Source organism: Pantherophis guttatus, chromosome 1 (genome assembly GCF_059756535.1).
Source record: "Pantherophis guttatus breed Tessera chromosome 1, ASM5975653v1, whole genome shotgun sequence".
Lineage (NCBI taxonomy): Eukaryota > Metazoa > Chordata > Lepidosauria > Squamata > Colubridae > Pantherophis > Pantherophis guttatus.
Genome location: NC_142063.1, coordinates 109336894 through 109360176, shown reverse-complemented (window position 1 = coordinate 109360176; position 23283 = coordinate 109336894). Strand labels below are relative to the sequence as shown.

Here is a 23283-nt window from a genome sequence, read left to right as displayed (position 1 = left end):
AGTTGAATTGCTGCATCTGAAGGAGAGCTACTCCCAGGTCCTTGCGTTAGCTGATGTTTAGTCTTGCTTCCCATGGTGTTTTCAATCTACATGAAAACACTGGTAAAGTCACTTAAGGACTTGAACTGCCATGCTATAGGTATGATGATAATACTCAGCTCTATTTTGTTTTCTTCCTTGGGTTCAGGTGTGGCCCAGATGTTTTGGGCAGGTGTCTGGAATCAGATGGGCTAAATGATAGTGGAATTCTGGTTGAGATCAGATTTTCCTTGATAGTACTCTTGAGTGCTGACACATCAAATACAACATCCCACCTGTAGGAAAAATCTAGCTATATAGTACACAAGTCTGATATGATCATTTGTACACTGTTAAGCATCTTATAAAGGTCAACTTAGTAATATCAGGAACACATTCGCATAGTTTCCTTCACAGCAGTGTGGAAATATTTTGCCATTGCCCGTGTGTGTGTGTGTGTGTGTGTGTGTGTGTGTGTGTGTGTGTGTGTGTGTATTGCCTATTTTACTTCTCATTCCTATCCACAGCCCTGAAGCCTCCCATCAAAGTACCAAGCAGGCCCACCTTTATTCCATCAAGGTCAGTCAGGTGCTGTTTCCCTTGCATAGACATCTGAATTGGGCTTCTTTGAAAAGCATTCCAAAGTAGAACTGGTTTAAAAAACTGCAAACAAGTTTTATTTCTCAGATATTTTATTTTTGCTAAACCCAGTTTGAAGTGCCTTACCCTACCTTAGTCCCCCGGAATCTTTCGCAGACTACAGTACATTTGTAGGAGGATTAATTCTTCTCTCCTTAACTGTGAACTCCCCTCCTCCCGTGATAATTAAACCTCACAAATCCTCTACTGGAACTAATGGATATTTTATTAATCCTATTTCTTGCAGGGGATGGGGAAGAAGTAAAGCAAGCAAGATGGGTAGTTCTTCCTTTCCCAGCAGTAAACCACAAGACTGTGACTCCACAGGGCAAGAGGGCTTTATTTAACAAGTATATTGAGAGATGAAACCCGAGAGAAAGCTCTATAGGTGGAAAGTCTATATCTTTTATCTAAATAGTCTGCAGTCCTTTTTTAAAGTGTAAAATTTCCATTTGGTTCCCAGTGATTACACATCCACATCCATACTGTTTTCTGGAAACAAGAGAAATATGATTTGAGATTACCTTCTACCAATTTATTGTTTAACTTCCACTCAGAATATTTATGTGTTTGTGTGTATGTGTGTCCTGCCTTTATTATTTTTATAACTAACTCAAGGTATCGGACATACCTAATACTCTGTCCTTGTCTTATTTTTTTCCATAACCACCACCTTGTGAGATGAGTTGAGCTGAGAGTGACTGGCCCAAAGTCACACCCAGACAGTTTTCAGGCTAAGGTGGGACTAGAAGACTGCAATCATGGCCATGTTTCCAAAGAATAAGTTCTGTCAGGCAATGGATGAATTTATTTACAAGAAAAAGTTAAAATTTCTGTTTAAAATTTAGGGAGTCCCTCTCTTATAAGCACCACTGAGAATAATTTTGATGTATAAATGGCCTGCAAATATAGACAGCAGCACATACCTGACCTTGAGTATCTTGAAAAAGCTAAGTAGGGTCAGATTAGGATAGGAGATCACCAGGAAATTCTAAGAATGTGAGGTAGAACTGGAAGTCAAAAACTCATCCTGGAAAGGAGTATACCTTGCCAAGAAAACAATCTGACATGTCCCTGTAAAGGGCAGGACCATCAATTTGACCCAAATGTTTTTATCTTTTTTGAATACAAAAAATAAAAATCACATATTTTGTTGAGGATGTAGTGGACAGAAGGTATATTTCTCTTTAATTTCATAGCTGTAGCTGTGAACAGACTTCATTTTCAGCCTTGCCTATCTCTCTTTCTAGAAAAAGACAGCTATTTTACAGTACTTTCCAAGAAGATTCTGAAGGAAACATGAACAAAATAGGCCTTGTGTGGCTAAGTAAAACATGAACACAATACTGTTTTCTTGTCGCTTCTAGCTTCCAGTCTGAGCTTGATCAGTTTCTGCCCTTGGACTATGCCTATGACTATCTCTGAATGATCATATAGCCCCAAAGGCATATCTTCTGAACCAGAAACCCTTGTTTTGACTTTTCCTCGTGGCTCAAAGTGCTATCTTCCTGTTCTGGAGACAATTATGCTGGCATTAAATTCACTCTATGCATTGCCCGATCCCTATCTGGCTTCTACAGCCTCTGTTCTGGCTTGCCATGACATGATGCCGTCCTGATTTGAGCTGTGCAGTATGCACTAAACCAATGCATTGGTTCAATAGTTTGGCTTTTGCTAGAAGAGCCTGATCTGAAAGAGTTGGACTTTCAGCTTTACAAAGAAGATTGCCACTAAAAGGGAAAGGCCAGAGATTGCCAGGACAGCCTCTGCCCACACCAGCCTGAAATGCCAGGTTGATTTCATTGCTGACATCTGGCAGGCATTATGTGCAGGCTTTGAGACTGACACAGGTTGTTATCGGTTTAAGAGAAGAATCATCTCTGTAATACCAGGACAGTTAAGGTTAGTGGCAGGATGAAGGCAACATCACAGGGGCACGCAGGAAAAGATTTGTCTTGCATTTTAATCCAAGTGGGGAAAGACCCTTCCCTTAGAGAAGGTTGCCAGGCACCCATGTTTTCTGATACAGGGCAAAATATTTTCTTTTTTTTTTTTTGATACCTGTTCCAATATGTAAACTCTGTTTTAGCTTTATTGATTTAATCTTTCTTTTTTTCCCTTTTGTTTTAATAAGGGAGGGCTGAGGAATTCCAAGAGCTAGTCAATTAGTTTATTATTTTCCAAAAGTGACCCTGAAAAACAACATTTCTAAAATATGCTGGGCTTAAATGAATTGGCGCCTGAAATTCTTCTCCTCTTTCTTGGCACTTGGGATTTCTCTCTTTCCTTGGTTCCCCGTGGTGCCTGCTGTCCTCTTTTGTTCTTGTATTTTAATTTGCATTTTAATTTTATTGTGAAACATTTAACCTACTTCATTTTATCAGAATTTTGTTATTGGCTGGCCTATGTATAAATAACTCTGTCTCTGAACAAGCTTTGGAACATGTGAGCCAAACAGCTGCATATTCTTCTCATGTTTATTCCTGCCTCCAGTTTTTCTGCATGTTGAAGTTCAGATTGCAAGTTTCTTGGAACCCAGGGTTATCCTTCTACAGACCGTGAATTGTTAACACAAATTTAAAATGTCAACTTAGTTGTTAATTTATATGGCACCTTTCCTCCAGAAGCTCAAAGGTGTCTCATATTGTGATCTGGCTTCATTTTAACAGATAATAGCCTGGACTGAAAGAGAATGACCATCTCAAAGTCACTCTGTGAGTTTCTGTGGCTGAAGGTCAAGTTGAACCAGAGTCTCCCTGATCCTTAAGCACTCTCTCTTGGCTTGGGAAGGTGGGAACATATAATTATATTTTTATAATTCTGCCTGTCCCAGCTTTGTAGATCTGTTTTTGATACTGAGCAAAGCATGTATGTAAACACTTGCCATTTATGTCTTTTTAAAATAGCTGTACATTCCTATCTAAATAGTTTACTTCACTTTAATTGGGGTCAGCAGGATGTTGGATCCTCTCACTGCAACGGTAGGGTATGTCTAATTCAAACATAATTTATAAAGATTTATGGTGGTAGAAGAGAAGTCTTGGCTAAATACTGGTAAATAAGAGCAGCAGCACAAGAGAAATGGGCAAGGGGTGGGGGTGGGAGCTCAGATTTGGAAGTCCTCTGACACAGTCCAAAGATGGAATTGTGTTTCATGAACGGCTCAACAGCATACCCTATTGGCTCATTTCTAGAGATGCAAGAAACATTTGAAAATACAAATTAAGCACAGAGATGGGAGGTTTCCCCTAAATTTGGTGCACAGAGGGGGTCACCCGCAAAGAAACTTAAAAAGATGGCAGTGGCTCTTTCATCTTTCCTCTTCCTGCCTTTTTCTTAAGCTTATTGAGAATGTAGTATCCGCCACCCTTCTTTCTGTCCTGTTGGGGATAACCAATGTACACTACAAGGTTTTCAGCCGCCTCTCCTTTCTTGTGGATTTAAGTGTAACTTTAATGTTTTCAAAACTCTTATGCTTTAACAGGTCACTCTACACCTCTGGAATTTTACAGACAAATTTTAGGATTTTGGAAAATTCAAATCATGTGTGAACTGATTTCAAGCTAATCAGGAAATGCTAAGCTCCCCTAAATAGACAGCAAACATCTGAACAATTGCTATTGGATTTATGCAACCTAGATAATTGTTGCGTGCTTCTTTAGAGATTCCTGGTAGATGTTTTAAGCAAATTCTGTCTAGCTAATTTCCTCACTAAAGTAGCTTTTTAAGGCTTGATTATTCCATTATCTTTGGCAATTGAAGATGTAAATGTGTACAGCAAAATATAAAAGATCATCAAAAGAGGGGCAATGTTTTCTTTCTGAATGGATCAAGAGATGGATGGAGGTTTTAAAGGAGTTCTAAGCCTCCTCACGGGTCCATCTTTACAAGTATTATTAAAATACAAACTAATATACTGTCATATAAGAAGTCATATATAAAACACCGGAACCAAGAGATTTTGAGTTTGGAAAAATTACCGAAAGGAAATGACTGCGAATGCTTTGATCAAGCTGAAAAAGATATTGAGAGCTTTGGAGAAAAATAATAGAATTGCCATGTGAATTCATGTTATAAAAATGCTTGTGAGAAATAGACATCTAGGAGGGAAGAAACAAAGCCAACAAAGCTTGACATTGACTTCAGGCCTCAATTTTTAAGTGAATGGATACAAAAATAAAATCATATAAAAGGTGCAGAATCAACATGACTGGAAATAGCATAGCATTAAACAGACTATGGTAAATACATTTTTAACCATTAGATTTTCTAACCTTACAACAAATGCTGCTCCCCAGGACAAAGCAATGAGAGTGCTTAGCAGTTCTAGGAAGGTTTTTAAATGTACCTAAATGAAGCGTATCATACCTAAGGAAAGGGTCCCAAAAGATTTTGGCACTCTTTTGTGCTGTTCCATTATGCTAATGCTGCTAATCCTTGGCCGTTTGTTTGCATTAACAGCTAATATCCTTCATGCCAGCTAGAATTTTCTGGAAAATTGGCATGTAAAAAAACAAAACACCTTTTCTCCATTTGTTGTAAACAGGGGATGAAAAACAACCTTAGGAATCTGGAAGACACCACCTGGGAAGACTCGCCACATCAACTCCACTTGGCATTAGCAGACAAAACTAGCAGTACAGAAGCAATACTGTGGCTTGAGAAATAATACATTAATGGCACCCTTTAACTATGAGGGTTTTTTTAAAAAAAGTACTTTAAAAGCATGATACATGGCATTTCTCCTTCATTGCACAGAAAGTAATTTGGAAGCACTTTCAGGTGGTCTTATAGGCAAAACAGGGGACTGAACGACAAGCCACCGTTACCTTTCTACTTGTCCCAATCAAGTCATGTTCATTCAGATATAGATTCGGATTTCTATTTGTGCGCATGGATACGATATTTCTTTTCATTTCTATTGCTTTCACATCAGATTCTACATATATTTCATCACATCTCTGAATCTGCATACATCCCATTGATCAGGTAGTCCACTTGAGTGTAGTCTTTCTTTTTGTAGCTGTCATAGGCTTGTATGGCAAATAAGATGACAATTGTTACAAAAAAGAGAACACCAAAGAGAAGCACTGCTAAAAGCAAACTGACGTCTACTTGTCGAAAGCTATTTTCTCTATCTAGATCTTTCTGGGTTTTGCTTTGTATTGTACTTGTTGGTTTGGATAACATTTTTGGATTTGTACTTGGGACCACTGACAAGGGTTGTACAGAGGTTGTCCCCTTCACTGGTTGACTAGCAGACAATATTTGCTGTGAAGTGGTAATGTCAGCAGCTTTAGTCAACAGAGGGGGGATTACCTTATCTGAAGTAGGCTTTATCCTGTCTGTTGTAACTGTTGTGAATTCAGCTGACTTTATTGTTACTGTAGAAGTTGCTGCCATGGTTGTACTTGCAACTGTATGAAACATGCTTTTGGCTGTTGATGCTGACGCCGCGAGGGTGGATGCAACTGTAGATGAGTTTAGCGCTAACTGAGAACCATTTCCAATGTTAACTGGTGCAGGAATGCTACTTCTATGCAGCTTTTGGAGAGTTGTGGGAAGCAATGGATAAGTTGCTATTGTAGTCAAAGCAGTGGTTGTCATAGTCCTGGTAAGCAGTTCTGTTGATATTGTTTTCTCCGGTACGCCTGATATTAATTTACTCTCTAGTGTCCCTTTTGCTTTTGTAGTACTTGCAATGTCAGTAGTACTGTCTACTCCTTTCGTGGGAGTTACCCAAGGACGGTTGCTTGGAATACTTAGAGTGTTATTTAGGATGCTACCGGTATAAGTATTCTGGATTTTAGTTGTGCTATTACTAATATTGATTATGGCTGTTGATCCTGCAACGTCTTGGGAGACATTAGTGTTCACAAGGCTGGCAGTGGTTGTTCTCAAACTGGAAGTATTTTGTTTTGCCAAACTGGCATTGTTTGTGGAGTTTACTGCAGGAACTCCCATTATAGTCCTTGATATTATTAAAAGAGGCACTTCTGTGGGTTTCTGAACTGATTTGGAACTCTTCAGCACCTCTAACTCTTTATTCACATTTCCTGTATCATTTATCTCATGGGGTGCATCATGTTCTCTTCTTTTACGAGTCACAAATTCTTAAAAAGCAAAAACCAGACCCATAATCAGAACCAACAAAAATGTTCATGGACAAGTTTCAACAGACAAGATTCAAGAATGGTACATAAAAGATAACTGACTCGTCCCCAATTTGCTTACTGTGAATGAAAATCCCAGCCACCACACACCTACTTATCTGTCTGGATGTATGAATTTGTGCACAGCACTTTTGAATTGATTGCATTCTATGCCTATAGGTTCAGGTAGCTTTCTATTTTTTTGTATTATTTCTTATATCATTTTTGTTTTTTTTAAATATATTTTAGAAATTTTAATGTTAGAATCTGCTCAGGAGCAATTATTGTAAATAAGAAAGAAGTATATATTTTAATATATATATTACATATAATACTATTTATTAAGGAGATAAATTCCGGAGATATTTTTAATAATTGGCCATGTAAATCATCTTTTTTACCTAAACAGGTAGCAAGGGCTATTCTGCATCTACAAAAGCAGATAGCTTTGATAAAAAAGTCAGGTGTATGCAAGCAGCTGCTACTCTAAAATTTGTTGTTTTCATCCACATCTAGCTGGCAGAACATTCAAAAGGTCATTAATTTGAAGGCAAACAATGAACAGGAACAATCAGCTGATTCTTGCCCTAGGCACAGCACAGGGCAATAGAACTTTAAAAGTCCTCATGTTGACTTGTTTGAGAGTTGGATGGCATACAAGTTTAATAATAATAGTATTTTGGGAGTTCGCCCCACAAATATGGTTGTGCCCTCCCTGTTTGCAAAACACTTCTGAAACACACCAGATGTCCCTTTGGAGCCAATGCCTGTGTAGTTCCTAGTGTATTTTTTCAAATACCTTTACTGAGGGTTTGGAACAAAGGGATATCTTAGATACTTCATGGGGACTAATTCTGGGGATACCAGTTGCTTTTCTTTCGGCTCTTCATGCTTTAAGCATATAAATGTGAAAATCATAATTCAGTTCATTTAAATATTTGAGAGAAAGACATTTTAAAAGAACAGACTGGGGAGGAATGTGCTTAAACAGAAGGGGGGAAAAAGATCTATACCACTATTGTCTTCAGGAATCCATTCCATCTAATGGAGTTGCTAAAACGCAGGAAATCTTTTGAGGATCAAAAAAACCTATGCAGTACTCACCATTAGAAACACATGGGCAGTTACAAGGTTATTTCCCTAGCTCAATGGTCTCACACTTAGAACAGAGAGCGTGGTGTAGAGCGGTGGTCCCCAACCTTTCAATCTTGGTGGCCCGGCCTGGGGTATGTATGTGAGTGGCAGGCTCTGCTGGAGCTACTTTTAAACTCCAAAAATATATGAATGGTACCGTATTTTCCGGCGTATAAGACGACTGGGCGTATAAGACGACCCCCAAATTTTTCTGTTAAAATATAGGGTTTGGGCTATACTCGTCGTATAAGACTACCCCTCTTCCAACGCACACCAAATAAAAATTAAAAAACATCAACTGGCTCACCCACAATGTAAAAGCAGCTGTGCTAGACCCAAAATGGCCCCTGAAACAAGCAGGAACCTCACACAGCCACAAAAAGCCCCCCCAAAAAACAACTTTCACACTTTACACACACACAACACAACACAACAGGCTCACCCACAATGTAAAAGCAGCTGTGCTAGACCCAAAATGGCCCCTGCATCAAGCAGGAACCTCACACAGCCACAAAAAGCCCAAAAACCCAACTTTCACACTTTACACACACAAAATTCCACATACAGCTTTGTGAGATTTTGTGTGTTTGTGTAGTTAGAGTGAAATACTACAAAAACACACTAAATCTCAGAAAGCTGCACAAACATTATTTTATTTTATTTTATTTTTATTTGAAAGCTAAATTTAAAACTTTAAATGGCTAGGTCTAAAAAAGAACAACTAAAAAAAACCCCAATTAACTATTTTTTTTAAAGATCCCAAAGGGGAAAAAAACTTACCCAATAGAACAGGGGTCTCCAACCTTGGCAACTTTAAGACTTGTAGACTTCAACTCCCAGAATTCCTCAGCCAGCTTTGTTTTGCTGGCTGAGGAATTCTGGGAGTTGAAGTCCACAACTCCCTGCCTGCTTGATTGCAGGCAGGGAGTGGCTTGCTGATGGAATGGATTCAGGCAAGCGAAGCAAGGCAAGCAGCTAAGGTAAGCAAGCTGGAGGGGGAAAAGTTTTTTCGTTCTCCATGGCTCTGGCGATCCCAGCTGAGTTGCCTGATTAGCAGATCGTCAGAGCTTGGATCGTCAGAGCCATTTAAGGCTCATCAGAGCCTTTCAGGCTTGTCTGCCTGGTTACAGGAGAACGACACCCGGCGTATAAGACGACCCCCGACTTTTGAGAAGATTTTCATGTGTTAAAAAGTCATCTTATACACCGGAAAATACGGTATATATAAAAGTATATATAAAATGGTATATATATAAGTCTTGTGAAATTGTCATTTGCTTGTTATAAATTATTTTTAAAACCAAAAACATTCTGCTAAATCCACATTACCTCCCATTAGCTCTTTAATATCTTGTCTGCTGGTATTCTGACATGCACTTAGTTGAGGACAGCGGAGAAGGACACAGTGGCTCTGATACAGCACCGACCAGCAGTAAGGATTATCTGGTGAATCGTAAAGAAATAACATCATTTGGAGTAAGTCAAACAATGTATAGAAAAACAAATAGACAACTTAGCTCCTCCCGGATGCTTTGAGATACAGTTCCAATTACTCAGCCAGCCTGAAAAGGATCAGGCATGACACAAAATGTATAAGGCCAAAAGTAAGGCCAGTGTAAGGAGGGCTGAATTCCTGAAACAAGGATTTATTTATACTTTAGCAAAGTTAAATGACCACCATCCATTTCTGTTTCAGTTTTTCATCTGTTTCTCCCCACAAATCTTTTGTGACCATTTTGTTTCAGCAATCACTTGGAACTGGAATTAAAATGGAGCTCCCAGAAATATTTTATATCACACTGTATTTATCCACTAAACATCTTCCTTACGATTAAGATTCTATATACTGTACTTATTTATAAGCAAATGCTATTCAGGAAAATGTCCACTGCAGTATTAGTTAAAACATTTCAGTAAGCTTTCCATGTTAAACAGTGCAAGGGATCTGGCACTGAACAGCTATTTAATTTTCCCCCTGATTACCGGTATCTAACTAAAGAGAGGAAAATAGACAGAAAATATAGCCAAAAGGACATGTCTGTTCTGTACTTCAGCCAGGGATAAAATAATCAAAATATTATTTTGTGCAAATGTTCCTAGTATCTTTTACCCACAAACTTGAAAAACTTGGTGGAAACAGGTAACATTGGACTAACTCAGGGATGAAATTCAGCAGGTTCTGACAGGTTCTGCAGAACCGGTAGTGGAAATTTTGAGCAGCTCGGAGAACCAGCAAATACCACCCCTGGCTGGCCCCAGAGTGGGGTGGGAATGGAGATCTTACAATATCCTTCCCCCAGGAGTGGGGAGGGAATGGGGATTTTGCATTATCCTTCCCCTGGAATAGGGTGGGAATGGAGATTTTGCAATGCCCTTCCCTTGCCACGCCCACCAAGCCACACCCACCAAGCCATGTCCACAGAACCAGTAGTAAACAAATTTGGATTTCACCACTGGACTAACTAGACTGAACAGTTGTCTGCAGAAGAACACATCTTGGCATAGAAAAAACAAATGGTTATGGGCAACTGAACTTGAACAGAAGGAGAATTAAAGGTATGAAGAGTGACTTTAAAAATTGCTATAAGATTGTGAGAAGACAATTGTCTATCTGTGGGCTACTGGGCTGAAATATATGGGACATGGAATTAACAATGGGTCAACATCTTCTTCCCAAAGACTTTGTAGAAAGAGGAAAAAGAAGCTAGATCTTTGTCAGGCTTGATTTAACTCTTCAAGTCCTTACTTTTACATAGTATTGGATGGAATGATTTCTGAACCTAAGGTCAATTTTGATTTTAAGGGCTTTGCAGGTCCCAAAACACGGTAAATATGGTGAAAGGGAGACAGAAAGATATGAGCTTTTATCAAAGTTTGAAACATCTGGTTAGAGAGCAGGTTAAGCAATGTAAAACAACTGTTTAAACTAATGGAATGCACACAAGCTGTTCTAGATTTGAGCCCTTGTAGAATCATCATTCCCTGGGAAAATAATGGCTTGCTTCCGATCTAACTAATGCAGTAAAATAATTTAGCTATCATTTATAGAAATCATAATTACAACAATGGAAAGTGGCGAGGACATGACATCTCCCAAGAAAAACATTTAAGATGAATATTGGTAGACTGACCTGCATCTGTTGAGCCTTTACAAGCTTGTTCACAATGCTTTTCATTACTGAGCGGGTATATGTGTGCTATTTCAGCACCACTCTCTTTTAAAATGGAATTCCCATGATCAGACAAACATAAAGAAAGCAACAGGGAAAATACAACCCCGGTCCTCATCTTCAAGGCTGGACTTGGAAGGGAACTTGGAAATCGTTTTCCAGATTTACCAGCCACTCTTGGACATTGACTGACGCAATCTGCCAAATGAAAAAGACACATTGCATTTTTCAAACACTTAATGTGGCATATTTAGGCTTCTTTAACAGTTTTGCTTCTTTCCTTTCTAGTTTTTTTTTTAAAAGGTTTTTACAACTGTTAAATATCTGCAAATGCTGTAAGTCAAATGATGCAACCGATTCAACAGCAGCGGGCAGCTCAAATTTATAGAGTGCAGGTAGTCCTTGTCTTACGACCAGTCATTTAGCAACCGTTTGAAGTTCCAACAGACCCCCCCAAAAGATATTACAACCCAGATTCAAAGTTCCAACACTCCATGGTCACGTGATTACTCAACAACCAGCCCACATTTTATGGCTGTATGCAGTGTCTCACAGTCACAATTTATGATATTGCTTGCCAATACTTGTGGACAATGGGTTCATTTAACAACTGCAGTGTTCGCTTAACAACTGCTGCCAAAAAAAAAAAAAATTGAATTCAGAAAATTGAATCAATCATGCGGGTACCTCGACTTACAACTATCATAACATATGATAGGAATTCCAGGCTCCATTATAGTTGTAAATTGAGGACTACCTGCATTCTTTATGTTTCCAACCAATGACACTGCAAAGTCTGCAGCTTGCCCGTGGCTCTGAATTCCTCCCTTCCTCCCTCTCTGCTGTTCAACTCTGCTGTATAAAAGCTGGGAGTGAGGAAGATTGTATGGGGAAGAACAAATTACTTGTGTGGAGGAAATAAAGTCAGTGGAAAATCCTTAGGCACTTTCCTGTTCTCTCTCTCATTAAGTTGCATATCTAGATAGTTAGGAACACTGATTAATTAGTTGGAAAACTAAGAACTATAGCAATTCTGAAATTGCAAGGGAGAGATCCCATCTCATACCATGGGACGCAGTTCATGACCCACAGCCACTGGTTATATTGAACAGCATTTTAGTTTTTGTTTTTTGGGGGGGTTTTTTGGAGAAGGGTGGGGAACCTGCATTCCTGCCACCAGCAGAGAATCCTTACAATTGTACATTAGGCTATCTTGAGAGGTAATGATTTGCTCTTGTTTCAAGCATTTTACTTATCCAAAATACAATCCTATATTTAAGAAGCCCACTTAGCCTACCAGTCATTTCTTTATCATTTTTACTGTACAGCATCCAGAGTCCCTCCGTGAGAGAAATGGGCAGTTCATAAATATGACACACAAATAAACAAAAATATTCTCAACAAATCTAAGATGATTTTAAGTGTAAATTGTTTCCATTCAGATAAAGCAACCAGCAATGTCTCAAAGCATCTTATGCTATTGACCTACCCAGTTTGGATTTTGCATGCTAAAATTATGTTTTGGAAAATAGATAATAATATTATAACTATTCTGATGTACAGGTAGTCCTCAACTTACAACCACAAATGAGCCCAAAACCTCTGTTGCTAAGTGAGAAATTTGTTAAGTGAGTTTTGCTCCACTTTACGACCTTCCTTGCTACAGTTGTTAAGTTAGTAACAGAGTTGTTAAGTGAATCTGGTTTCTCCATTAACTTTGCTTGTTGGAAGGTCACAAAAGGAGATCACACGACCCTGGGACAATGCAATGGTCAGAAATATGAGTCAGTTGTGAAGCATCTGAATTCTGATCATCGTCATAAGTGTGAAAAACAGTTATAAATCACTTTTTTCAGTGCTGTTGTAACTTCGAATGGTCATTAAATGAGCTGTTTTAAGGCATGGACTACCTATACTGACAGCAATAGTCACAGAGAACACTTTGTAATGCTTTTCAGATTGCCTACTGTGTTTCTCTGAAAATAAGACCCTGTCTTATATTTTTTTGAACCTCGAAATAAGCGCTTGGCCTTATTTTCGGGGAGGTCTTATTATTTTGGGGCGAATGGAGCAAGACAGGACTCCTCTTGCCATCTTACCTGATTTCCAGCTCTGTCTCCCTAACCCTAACCAGCGGAAATGCGGGGAACGGCTGCGCATGCGGTTAAATATTTTCAGGGAGGGCTTATTTTCAGGGAGGGCTTATTTTAGCGCATGTGCTCAAAAGCCCAACTGGGCTTATGATCAGGGCATGTCTTATTTTCGGGAAAACAGGGTATTATCCTAATTTAATTGGTTGGCTTGAATTCTTCAATTGCAATATGTAATCACCTGGCTAAGTCAGCAAGAAAACATAAAATTCAAAATGTTTTCAGAATTTTCATTCCACTGTTTTGGAAATTCATACTTACCAGCACAGGGCTAGGAGGCATTTGAATCACTACTCAATTATGTTGGCTGAACTATTGCAAGAAGAATTTTGATGCTAGCCATGCAGGACAGAATGATCTCACAACGTAAAAGCAGCTCCAAAGTCACCTCCTTAGCACCTAGACAATATAAGCAGAACCAAGAAGCAATAATATACTCTCTGAAACTTTAATAACTCTCTTTGACGTAGTCCATTTGAAAAACTTTATACAAGGCAAAAGCAAGCTATTTATAGCGTTGACAGGCTTCATTCTTTTTTAAAATATAAAAAAAGGAAGGTAATCTTTCTAAATGTTTTATTCTGGTACTTGACATCTGGCGGACTGGCATAGCGCAATATGCCTGGAAGAAAAAAGATGCTTGAAATAGCAACAATTGGCATTTGTATCTATAGGTGGCAAATGCAGTAAAATTCCAGTGACTTCAAATGCACGAAGCTTTAGGATATGTGTGCATTTTCATCTGCCTCTTACACCAGAATGAGGCTTTTAAAAAAGAATTGAGACAATACATCATGAAAGAGACTACTTTAGGTCTACCAGTAGATCTGCTACTATAGAACCCATTAGGCCGAAGTTTTTAAAACAGCAATCACAATAGAATTCATTATGCATTTTCAATGACAGAAATACTCTCATAGAACAGGTAAATAATTTTACCTTCGAGCTGAGGAACAGGCAGAATTTTTCTCTACAAGGAAGATAAAGGATCCTTTGGGATGCCAAGTAGTACCCTGTTTCCCCCAAAATAGGACATCCTCTGATAATAAGCCCAATCAGGCTTTTCAGGGCATGGCAATAAGGCAAGCGCTTATTTCAGGGTTCAAAAAAATATAAGACAGGGTCTTATTTTTGGGGAAATACGCTACTGAAAAGGAAACCAGCCAGGTCTGTAAGAATTTGGCTCCTTGTTTAAAATCTCATTGCAATACAAAATATTTCAAGCTTGAATGTGGAGTATAAAAAATTGTGATAGAGATGAGCCTAGTATGCAGTATATTAATGTGGAAATTCATTCTTAAGAACTATATTTCTGAATATCTTTCCAAAATGTTTCAACCTTAGCAGCAATCTTCTAATTCACAGCAACAACCACTCATTCAGCAACCATTTGAACCTGCAATGCTGCCAAACACGTGGTAGTTGTAACTGGACCTCATACGTACATATCACGGCTTCCCTGCAATGATTATTGTGATTTCTGACCTTTCCTGCAGGCTTCCCACAAGCAAAGTCAATGGAGAGGCCAGTAGGAAGTCAGAAGTCATGGTCACATGACATCCTCACTTACCAACCTGCACAGGCCTCTTTTAATGATGACAACTGGGACTTCCGGAAGTGTTGTTGCTATGTGGACAGGTTAATATGATTGCTTGGCTTATGATTGCATTGCTTAAATACTGAGTTTCCACTCTCAATTAGCATAGTTAAACCAAAACTGTATGTATTTAGTGACAGAAACTCATAAACCAACCTCATAAAATGTAGTTTATGCATGCCAACAAAAAGAGCTCACGAAGTTTGCATCTTAAAATTGCTTTCCCCTAACAGTTGCCCTTAAGAAGTACTTTAAAGCCACAACTTCCAGAATTTCTAATCACTAGCTAAAATGGCTAGGAATCAAAACGATTCCAGTTGATTAAGCACATCTGAGAAATTATCTATTTTTTATGAAACCAAGTTCAGGAGACAAAACATCTGAGAAAAACTCATCTTTCCCTAAGGAAGATTATCTCAGAAAAAAGTGTAATAAACACACTTGTAGCAGAATGTTAGATGACTGATATCTATTAGGCCAGAGCACAAATCAAGCTCAAAATCAAGCATACTATCTGTGTACAAAAGCTGTGGTCTATTGCAGGGGTGTCAAACTCGCGGCCCACAGGCCAGATGCGTCACACACTGGCCATGCCCACCCCCCGTTTAGCAAAGTGGAAAAAAGTCATGATACGTCAAGTGATGACGTGACGTCGCAAGTTTGACACCCGTGGTCTACTGGATCATTCCTCTTAGTAGAGAGATTTTATTTACCCTCCACATTTCAAAACTGTTTTGTTCACCAAAACATTCTAGAAGCTTCTAGGCTCCATTGCTCTTTGATAATTTCCAGCAAAAAATCCTGGGGTACAGTTCAGTTTGTGATGTGACTTGGTCTGGAATATCTGAAATAATTCAGTTTAATATAAAGAAAAATGAACCGCTAAGCACAATGACACTAATAAGCAGAATTAGACAATAAAATGGACATTGACTTACCTGAATGTCCTTTTTCAGAACGCTGCGTATACACTCCAGCATTGGGAAAATCCTCTTATCTGACAGCAACTGAGAGAACTTTTTTTACTTATCTACCCACTCTGTGCTCTCTCCACGCCCCCTTTTGCACCCGAATCCCCAGTCTTGAACGAAGACACCACATGTAAACCACAACAAAATTTATTAACACAAAACCACCACAAGCCAACATACAAAGAAAGGGAGGGAAATGGAGTGTATACGCAGCGTTCCGAAAAAGGACATTCAGGTAAGTCAATGTCCATTTTCCAGAACGCTGCTACTACACTCCAGCATTGGGACATACCCAAGCCTAACTTCCAGGGTCGGGCAAAACACTATCCAACTCAGAGGACCCAGACACCACTGCTTGCAAAACTCGTCGCCCAAAAGACGCCTCAGCCGAATAATAGGCATCAATCCGGTAATGTCTTATGAAAGGCGACAAAGAAGTCCAAGTAGCCGCCCTACAGATGTCCAACACAGAAGCCTGGGTAGCCCAGGCTGCCGAAGTAGCCGCACTCCGTGTAGAATGAGGCAGAATGTTCCCAGGAACAGGACGACGCTGATTCTCATAAGCAGCAGCAATACAGGCCTTAATCCAACGACCAATCGTGGTCGACCACACTTTCTGACCCATGGATGCAGGATGGAACGAAACAAATAGGGCTTCCGTCTTCCGAAACTCGGCCGTCCTACGCATGTAACGTCTCAACGCCCTGCGCACATCCAGAGTGTGCCAAAGAACCTCCCGGTGATGTCTCGGCGACGGGCAGAAATCCGGAAGCACTAATTCCTGCGCCCGGTGAAACCACGAATTAACTTTGGGCAAAAAGGCAGGATCCATCCTCAGGACCACAGTGTTAGCATGAAAAATGCACAAGTCTTTCCTGACGGATAAGGCAGCGAGCTCAGAAATGCGTCTAGCCGACGTGATCGCCAGGAGAAATGCAACTTTGAACGACAGAAACTTAAGTGAAGTGGAACCCAGCGGCTCAAACGGAGACAAAGTGAGAGCCTGCAAAACTAAAGATAAATCCCAAGAGGGATAACGATGAACCGTAGGCGGTCTCAGGTTCGTAGCTCCATGAAGGAACCCCTTCACCCACGGATGATGAGCCAAGGAAGTGTACGGTGGACAGGACAACACAGTGGCCAGGGCCGCCACCTGGCGCCTTAGAGTGGCGGGAGACAAACCCCGTTCCAAACCCGCCTGTAGAAAGATGAGGACATCCTGAACCGTTGCAGACGTAGGATCCACATGAGTAGTCGCACACCAACGGCAAAAGGCCCTCCACGTGGCTTCGTAGATCCTCGTCGTGGATGGTCGACGGGCCGACTGAATCGTACCAATCACCGTATCCGGCAAACGGCCTTTCTTCAAGAGGACGCGCTCAAATGCCAGACGGCCAACTGCAGCCACTGGGGCTCGGGATGACGAATGGCCCCCTGACACAGCACGATCCGATGTGGAGGAATCACCCACGGGTCTGTCACCGAAAACTCCACAAGATCCACGAACCACGGCCTGCGGGGCCAATGTGGAGCCACCAGTAACATCTCCGCCCTCTCCGCTATCATCTTGCGAACCACCTGCTGAATCAGTGTGACGGGTGGGAAGGCATACAGTAGACCCGCTGGCCAACGACACCGCAGAGCGTTTGTGTCTTCTGCCGCTGGGGTCGGATAACGAGTGATGAACCGGGAAAGCTGGGCGTTGGTCGGACTGGCGAACAAGTCTACCAGAGGCCGTCCGAAGCGAAGACAAATATCCTGAAATAGACTGGGAAGCAGCTGCCATTCGGCCTGGTCTATCACTTCCCTGCTGAGCCAATCCGCTCGTGTGTTGGCTTTCCCGGAAATGTGGTCTGCGAGGATGGACTCCAGATTCCTCTCCGCCCAGTTGAACAGACGTGTCGACTCGAGCATCAGCGTCTGTGACTTCGTCCCCCCTTCCCGGTTTATGTGCGCTTTGGCAGATGTATTGTCCGTGAGAATCAGGACATGACGACCCCAAACCAGCGACTGGAAATGCAGAAGGGCGAGACGAATGGCTCGAAGTTCTAATAGGTTGATGCTCTGTGCACGTTCCTTTGGAGACCATTGTCCTTGGCCCACCTGGGCACCCAGGTGGGCTCCCCAGCCATGGAGACTGGCATCGGTGGTGATCACGACCCGGTCTAGTTCCAGGAAACTGCAACCTTGCAGGATGGCCGACGACTTCCACCAACCCAGTGACAGTCTGACTCGCGGAGGCACGAACACCGTCCTTGTGGAGTTGGAACTGCCTGTTCTCTGGAATGGAAGAAGAAGCCATTGCAGTGGACGAGAATGTCTGCGTGCCCACGGAACAACGCGGAAGCACGAGACCATCTTCCCCAACAAACGTGACAGCGTCAACAGAGGAGCCCTCCTCCGGGTCAGCACTTGGCCCACAAGCGATTTGATGTCTTTCGCCCTCTCTGAAGACAGGAAAACCTGACCCTTCTCGGAGTCTATCAGGGTCCCGAGGTGTAGGATCGCGGTCGTGGGGATGAGCTGGCTCTTGTCCAAGTTGATGGAGAATCCGTGCTCTCGGAACGTCGAGAGCACCCTGTCTCTGTCTTGCGCCGCTTGTGCCCTGGACGAGGACAGGATCAGAATGTCGTCCAGGTAACATAACACCCTCACTGGAACGGTACTGAGAGACGCGGCCACTACCGCCACCAGCTTGGTGAAAGTCCTGGGAGCCGAGGAAAGACCGAACGGCATCGCACAGTACTGGTAATGCCTGCCCGCATACTCGAATCGCAGAAACTGTCGATGCGAAGGAAGCACTGGAACATGCAGGTAAGCCTCTCGCAAATCCACCGACTGCATCAGGTCCCCTTGGCGAATAGAAGCCAGAATGGACCGAAGAGAGTGCATCTTGAAACGACGGTAACGTACCGCCCGATTCAACTCTTTGAGGTTGAGAATGCCTCTGACCCCTCCCGAACTTTTGGGAACCAAAAATAGAATCGAATAGAAGCCGGTCCCCTGCTGGTCCAACGGGACCGGTTCTATCGCACGGATCTCCAGCAGGTGTGCTATCTCTTCCACCATCAGGCTGCGAGAGTCTGTGGACAGGGAAACTGGGCACCGGATGAACCGTCGTGGGGGCCGATCCGTGAATTCGATTGCGAGGCCCTCCGAAATAGTACGACGCACCCACTCGTCCGGAGTGGACCGGGCCCACCGATGACAAAAGGCCCAGAGACGTCCTCCCACTGGTCCCGGAGTCGGTGAGTCATTTGCCCCTTCTGAAGGGCCTAGAAGTGGATCCACGATAGGGGCGCTTGGAGGAGGACTGTGATCTGCCACGCTCTCTGAAACGTTGTCTGTCGGAGAAGCGGTCTGGAGCCTGGAACGACTGCCGGTAAGTCGAGGGGCCTCCCTGCCCCGAGTAGGAACGAAATGGCTGACGTTGCGTGTAAGGGGTGTAACGCCTGTCTTGTCTGCGAAAGGACGAGGGCATAATTTTGCGTTTGTCTTTGTCCTCCACAAGAATCGGCTCCAATGCCGTGCCAAACAAGTTCGGAGCTTTATACGGGGCTGCCGCCAACTTCCACTTGGTTTTCACATCGGCTTTCCACGGCCGTAGCCAGAAAAGGCGTCGCGATATGACAGAAGTCGCTAACGCCCGCGATGCAAACTTGACAGAGTTCAACGAAGCATCTGCCGAATACTCTGTGGCTGCAATAATCTTGTTAATATCGTGGCGCAAGCGGGTATCCTCTGGAGGGAGTCGTTCCTGAAGTTGGCGCAACCAGATCAAAGAGGCCCTATTGAAGAATGAAGTAGCTGTGGCAGTTCTAACAGTCCAGGCCACGGCTTGATGAGACCTACGAAAGGCCAATTCGGTGCGCCTGTCCTCCGATTTGAGCCCCTCCAGCGGATCGGATGAGACCATCGAATGCGAAGTGAGAGACGCCACCGGTGCATCCACAGTGGGCACGTCCAACATGGCTTCAAGTTCGGACGCCGCACAGAACAGCTTCTTATCTAAATTGCTTGGTGCAGTGGACGACCCTGGTTGGGCCCAAGGCGCTTGCAGAACATCCGCGAACAGTTGAGGGCACGGAATAAAGTCCTTTTCCTGCTTGACTTGCTTAAACAGGGCATCATGAGGACCGGTCTCAGACGGGGTAGTCGGGGGTTGTGCTCCCACCGAACCCAGATTAGTAGTCAAACGAGCCTTGTGAAGGAGGGACTTAAATAGTGAGGGACGAAACAAGCCCGTGAAGGCTGGAGTGTCAGGTACCAGACCTTCATCCTCAGAGAATTCGAGGTCGTCGGGGCCCTCCTCGTCATGGCCCGAGCCCTCAGACGAAACAGACTCACGAGGCGAGGGGGAACGAGCCCTGCGAGAGCTTGAAGAGGCCAACGTGCCCGAAGTCCCCGCCGCCGATGTCTGGGCCGCTGTCTGTGCTCCGGCCGCCATAATAGAAGCCAACGCTGTTGACAACATCGTCTGGAAGTCGAACTGAGACGGAGGCGGAGGATTGTCCGCTTCTCGGAGTCCCGCTGCTGTAGGCGTGAAAGTGGCCGAAGGTTGGCGCCGAGGGGGCGGAAAGGCCTCCAACCCCGCTGAGGAAACATCAGGCATCGACTGGGACACGCCCTTCTGCCAAGCCAAGGAACCGGATTGGACCGCTCTCCGCTCCGAAAGGTCAGGAACAGGAACAGCCTGGTGGGCGGATCCCGCATCACCACGGACCAAAGAAGCTGACGCCTGCTTGGCCTTCTCACATCTTTTTTCCAAAGCCTTATGACGCCTGAGAGCATCCTTCTCAGCGGCAGAGGAGGTCTTAGAGTGGCGGGACTTGTGACCGCCAGACGCAGAGCGTTTGCCCGATTGTTTCTTGCAGGACTTAGATCTGACAGGGCTAACCTCCTGATCACTGTCTGAGGAGAACGAGCAGTCCGCCATGGTGAGGATGCCCAAGTTGAATAGTAATTATAAATTAATTGACAAATAGATTTGTAGTGATAGATAATGAATCAATGATTGATTGCTTGATTAATTGATTAATTGATTGGAGAGATGTTTGTTTGAATAATTAATTGATTGATTGGGTGACTGGCTGCTTTGATTACGAAATTAATAGCTATCAGCTTGCTTGATTAATTAATTGAATGATTAGATGAAATCTTGCTTAATTGATAATTGATTGCTGAATTGATAGACTGGCTACCACTCTGGGCAATGTACTATGCCCCAACAAGCAGTGCTGGCCCTCCTGCCACGCTGATTCCAAGGGCACCCCTGTTTCTGCCCAGGAGAGAGGACAAGCCTTGTACAAAAAGGCTGCAAAAAAAGGGGTGAGCGATAGACTGGCGATGTTCCCCCCCCCTTCTTTCTGCCTCCGAGTCAATGCCCAGACCGGGACAGAGACTCAGCCAGCCAGACCTCGTAGTAAAGGCTGCGGCCCTCTAATTAGGGTCCGCGCTGCCGCGAGGTGATTCCAAAATGGCGGCCGCCCTGATGTCTCAAAATGGCGGCCGCAAGTTGGTGGCGTAGTTAGAAATGGCGGCCCGCCCGAGCTTCGTAGGATGGCGGAGCGCTTCCCCCCCCTGGCGCCACTCAGACGCGGACGCCAACCAGGGCTGGAGATCAGAGCGGTTTTGGAGCGGCGGGAGGGTAGCGAGCCCCGACAGCCACGCCACACACTTACGGCCGGTGCTTCGAGGCCGAAAATCAACACCGCCAGACACAGCGCCGCCCGCAGAAGCCTGACGGGACGGTCGCTGGATGAGTCACGCCTCCCAGCGCAGCGAGCCGGTAGCCGCTCCTGAAATCACCTCCGTTCCGGCTCGCTGTTCCACACGAGAGTCGGAGAGCTATTCCTTAGCCCCGACCTCTCTGGCAACAGTATAGTTTTACCGGATCCGCCCCGCAGGGACAGAAGCCGGCAGCAGCAGGCGCTGAAGCGCAAAAGCCGGTACGACCCAGCTCCCTGGGCACGAAACCGACGAGCAGCTGAGGGACTCACCAGAAAGAAGATAGAAATCTAAACTGAACCGAAAAAAGGGAAAAATAAAAAAAGGGGGCTAATCAAAAATAACCAAAGGCCTAACGCAACACTCAGAGCACAGAGAAAATCCTCCCAGTGTGTCAGCAACTGAGAGAAAGACTGGGGATTCGGGTGCAAAAGGGGGCGTGGAGAGAGCACAGAGTGGGTAGATAAGTAAAAAAAGTTCTCTCAGTTGCTGTCAGATAAGAGGATTTTCCCAATGCTGGAGTGTAGTAGCAGCGTTCTGGAAAACTATCAATATAAACACCAACAAGGAATAAAAATCCACTTTGAAACCAGACTACTGTCTTGCATGGCCTAAACAAGACTGAAAAGCACAAGTGAAATTAAAATGCACAGTATCCATCTGGGAAGAAATTCTTTGCTTTTCATACCCTGTTGTGGAACTTGAAAGAGCTACAACGCAAAGCTCAGCTCACGAGGGACCCCTAGTTGACATCTGCATTCAGGCAGAAAGTGATCTCCCAATTACAGGTGTGTTTCCCCTCCCCCCTCTCATTTTTCTTTCTTTCTTTCTGAGGCATGATTTACAGGCTTGCCTTGCTTCTGCTGAAATGCTCTAAAAGTCTTGTGGCTTTCCTGTGGCTTTAATTTATTCCAGGGGTACAAATGGTTGAAAAATGAGGGTTATTAAGATATTACCTTAAGCAAGCTGTTATTTTAGCATCAACTTTCTCACTGTACTGCTAAAAGGTAAATGCAAATGTATTTCAAGAACCACGTTAGGACAAATCAACATTTTCAAGATGTAACTTTTGGTTTTTAATTATTTATTCTTCACTTTTTTGAATGCATTTACTTATTAGTATATTGGGCATATTAGGAAGCAAATCTTATTTAAAAAATTAAAATATATAACACACATGAAACATGTTTTTTGAACAACCAATCAAAGAGCAAAAAGGGAATATTTGTCAGGGACAAGAGACTTAAAAATGCTCTGAACTACTAAAATGAAGAATTGCCTGGCCCTAATAGAGGAGTCCGACTTTCAAATGTCAATGGAAGACCTACAACAGACTTCACTGGGCAGAAATTGTACAACTGATGCCTTGAAAAATAGAGGAAGGACAACTTCCTGTAGCAAGACTAGAAAGTGGTAATGATGGACTGATTATTTGTCATTCCAATCCTTTGGACTGTGAAACTATCTCTGAGAAACATGGACTAGGGTTATGACAGAACACTCATATGCTTTGATAACAGCGTCTTACTGCTATCCACATGGGAATAAGTGATGCAACCAAGCACAGCTGCAACTGTATCCTATTACAAAACTTTGCAAAGGAAACTAAATTTTGAAACAAAGAACTTAATGAAAAAAGATATACAGAAGAACTCTGAGATAGACATAATTGTTCTGTTGTGCTGACTGAATCAGAACTGAAGGATCAGGAACTGATGAACCAGT

At 43.0% G+C, this 23283-nt stretch overlaps 1 protein-coding gene across 3 annotated transcripts in view; it reads right to left on the bottom strand.

Annotated features, from left to right (window-relative positions):
• Positions 1 to 4793: 4793 nt before the first annotated feature.
• The window catches only part of C1H11orf24 (chromosome 1 C11orf24 homolog), a 30526-nt gene continuing 12036 nt past the window's right edge, over positions 4794 to 23283 (bottom strand). For 2 of the 3 annotated variants that reach the window (XM_034416763.3, XM_087880947.1), the window contains 4 exons: positions 13525 to 13662; positions 11075 to 11311; positions 9273 to 9386; positions 4794 to 6770 (listed from right to left, as the gene is read on the bottom strand). In XM_034416763.3, coding sequence (XP_034272654.2) covers positions 5611 to 6770; positions 9273 to 9386; positions 11075 to 11231 — 1431 coding nt within the window. In that variant the 5' untranslated portion in view covers positions 11232 to 11311; positions 13525 to 13662 and the 3' untranslated portion in view covers positions 4794 to 5610. The remainder of the gene's footprint in view (positions 6771 to 9272; positions 9387 to 11074; positions 11312 to 13524; positions 13663 to 23283) is intronic. The other variant, XM_060687764.2, reaches the window with a different exon arrangement.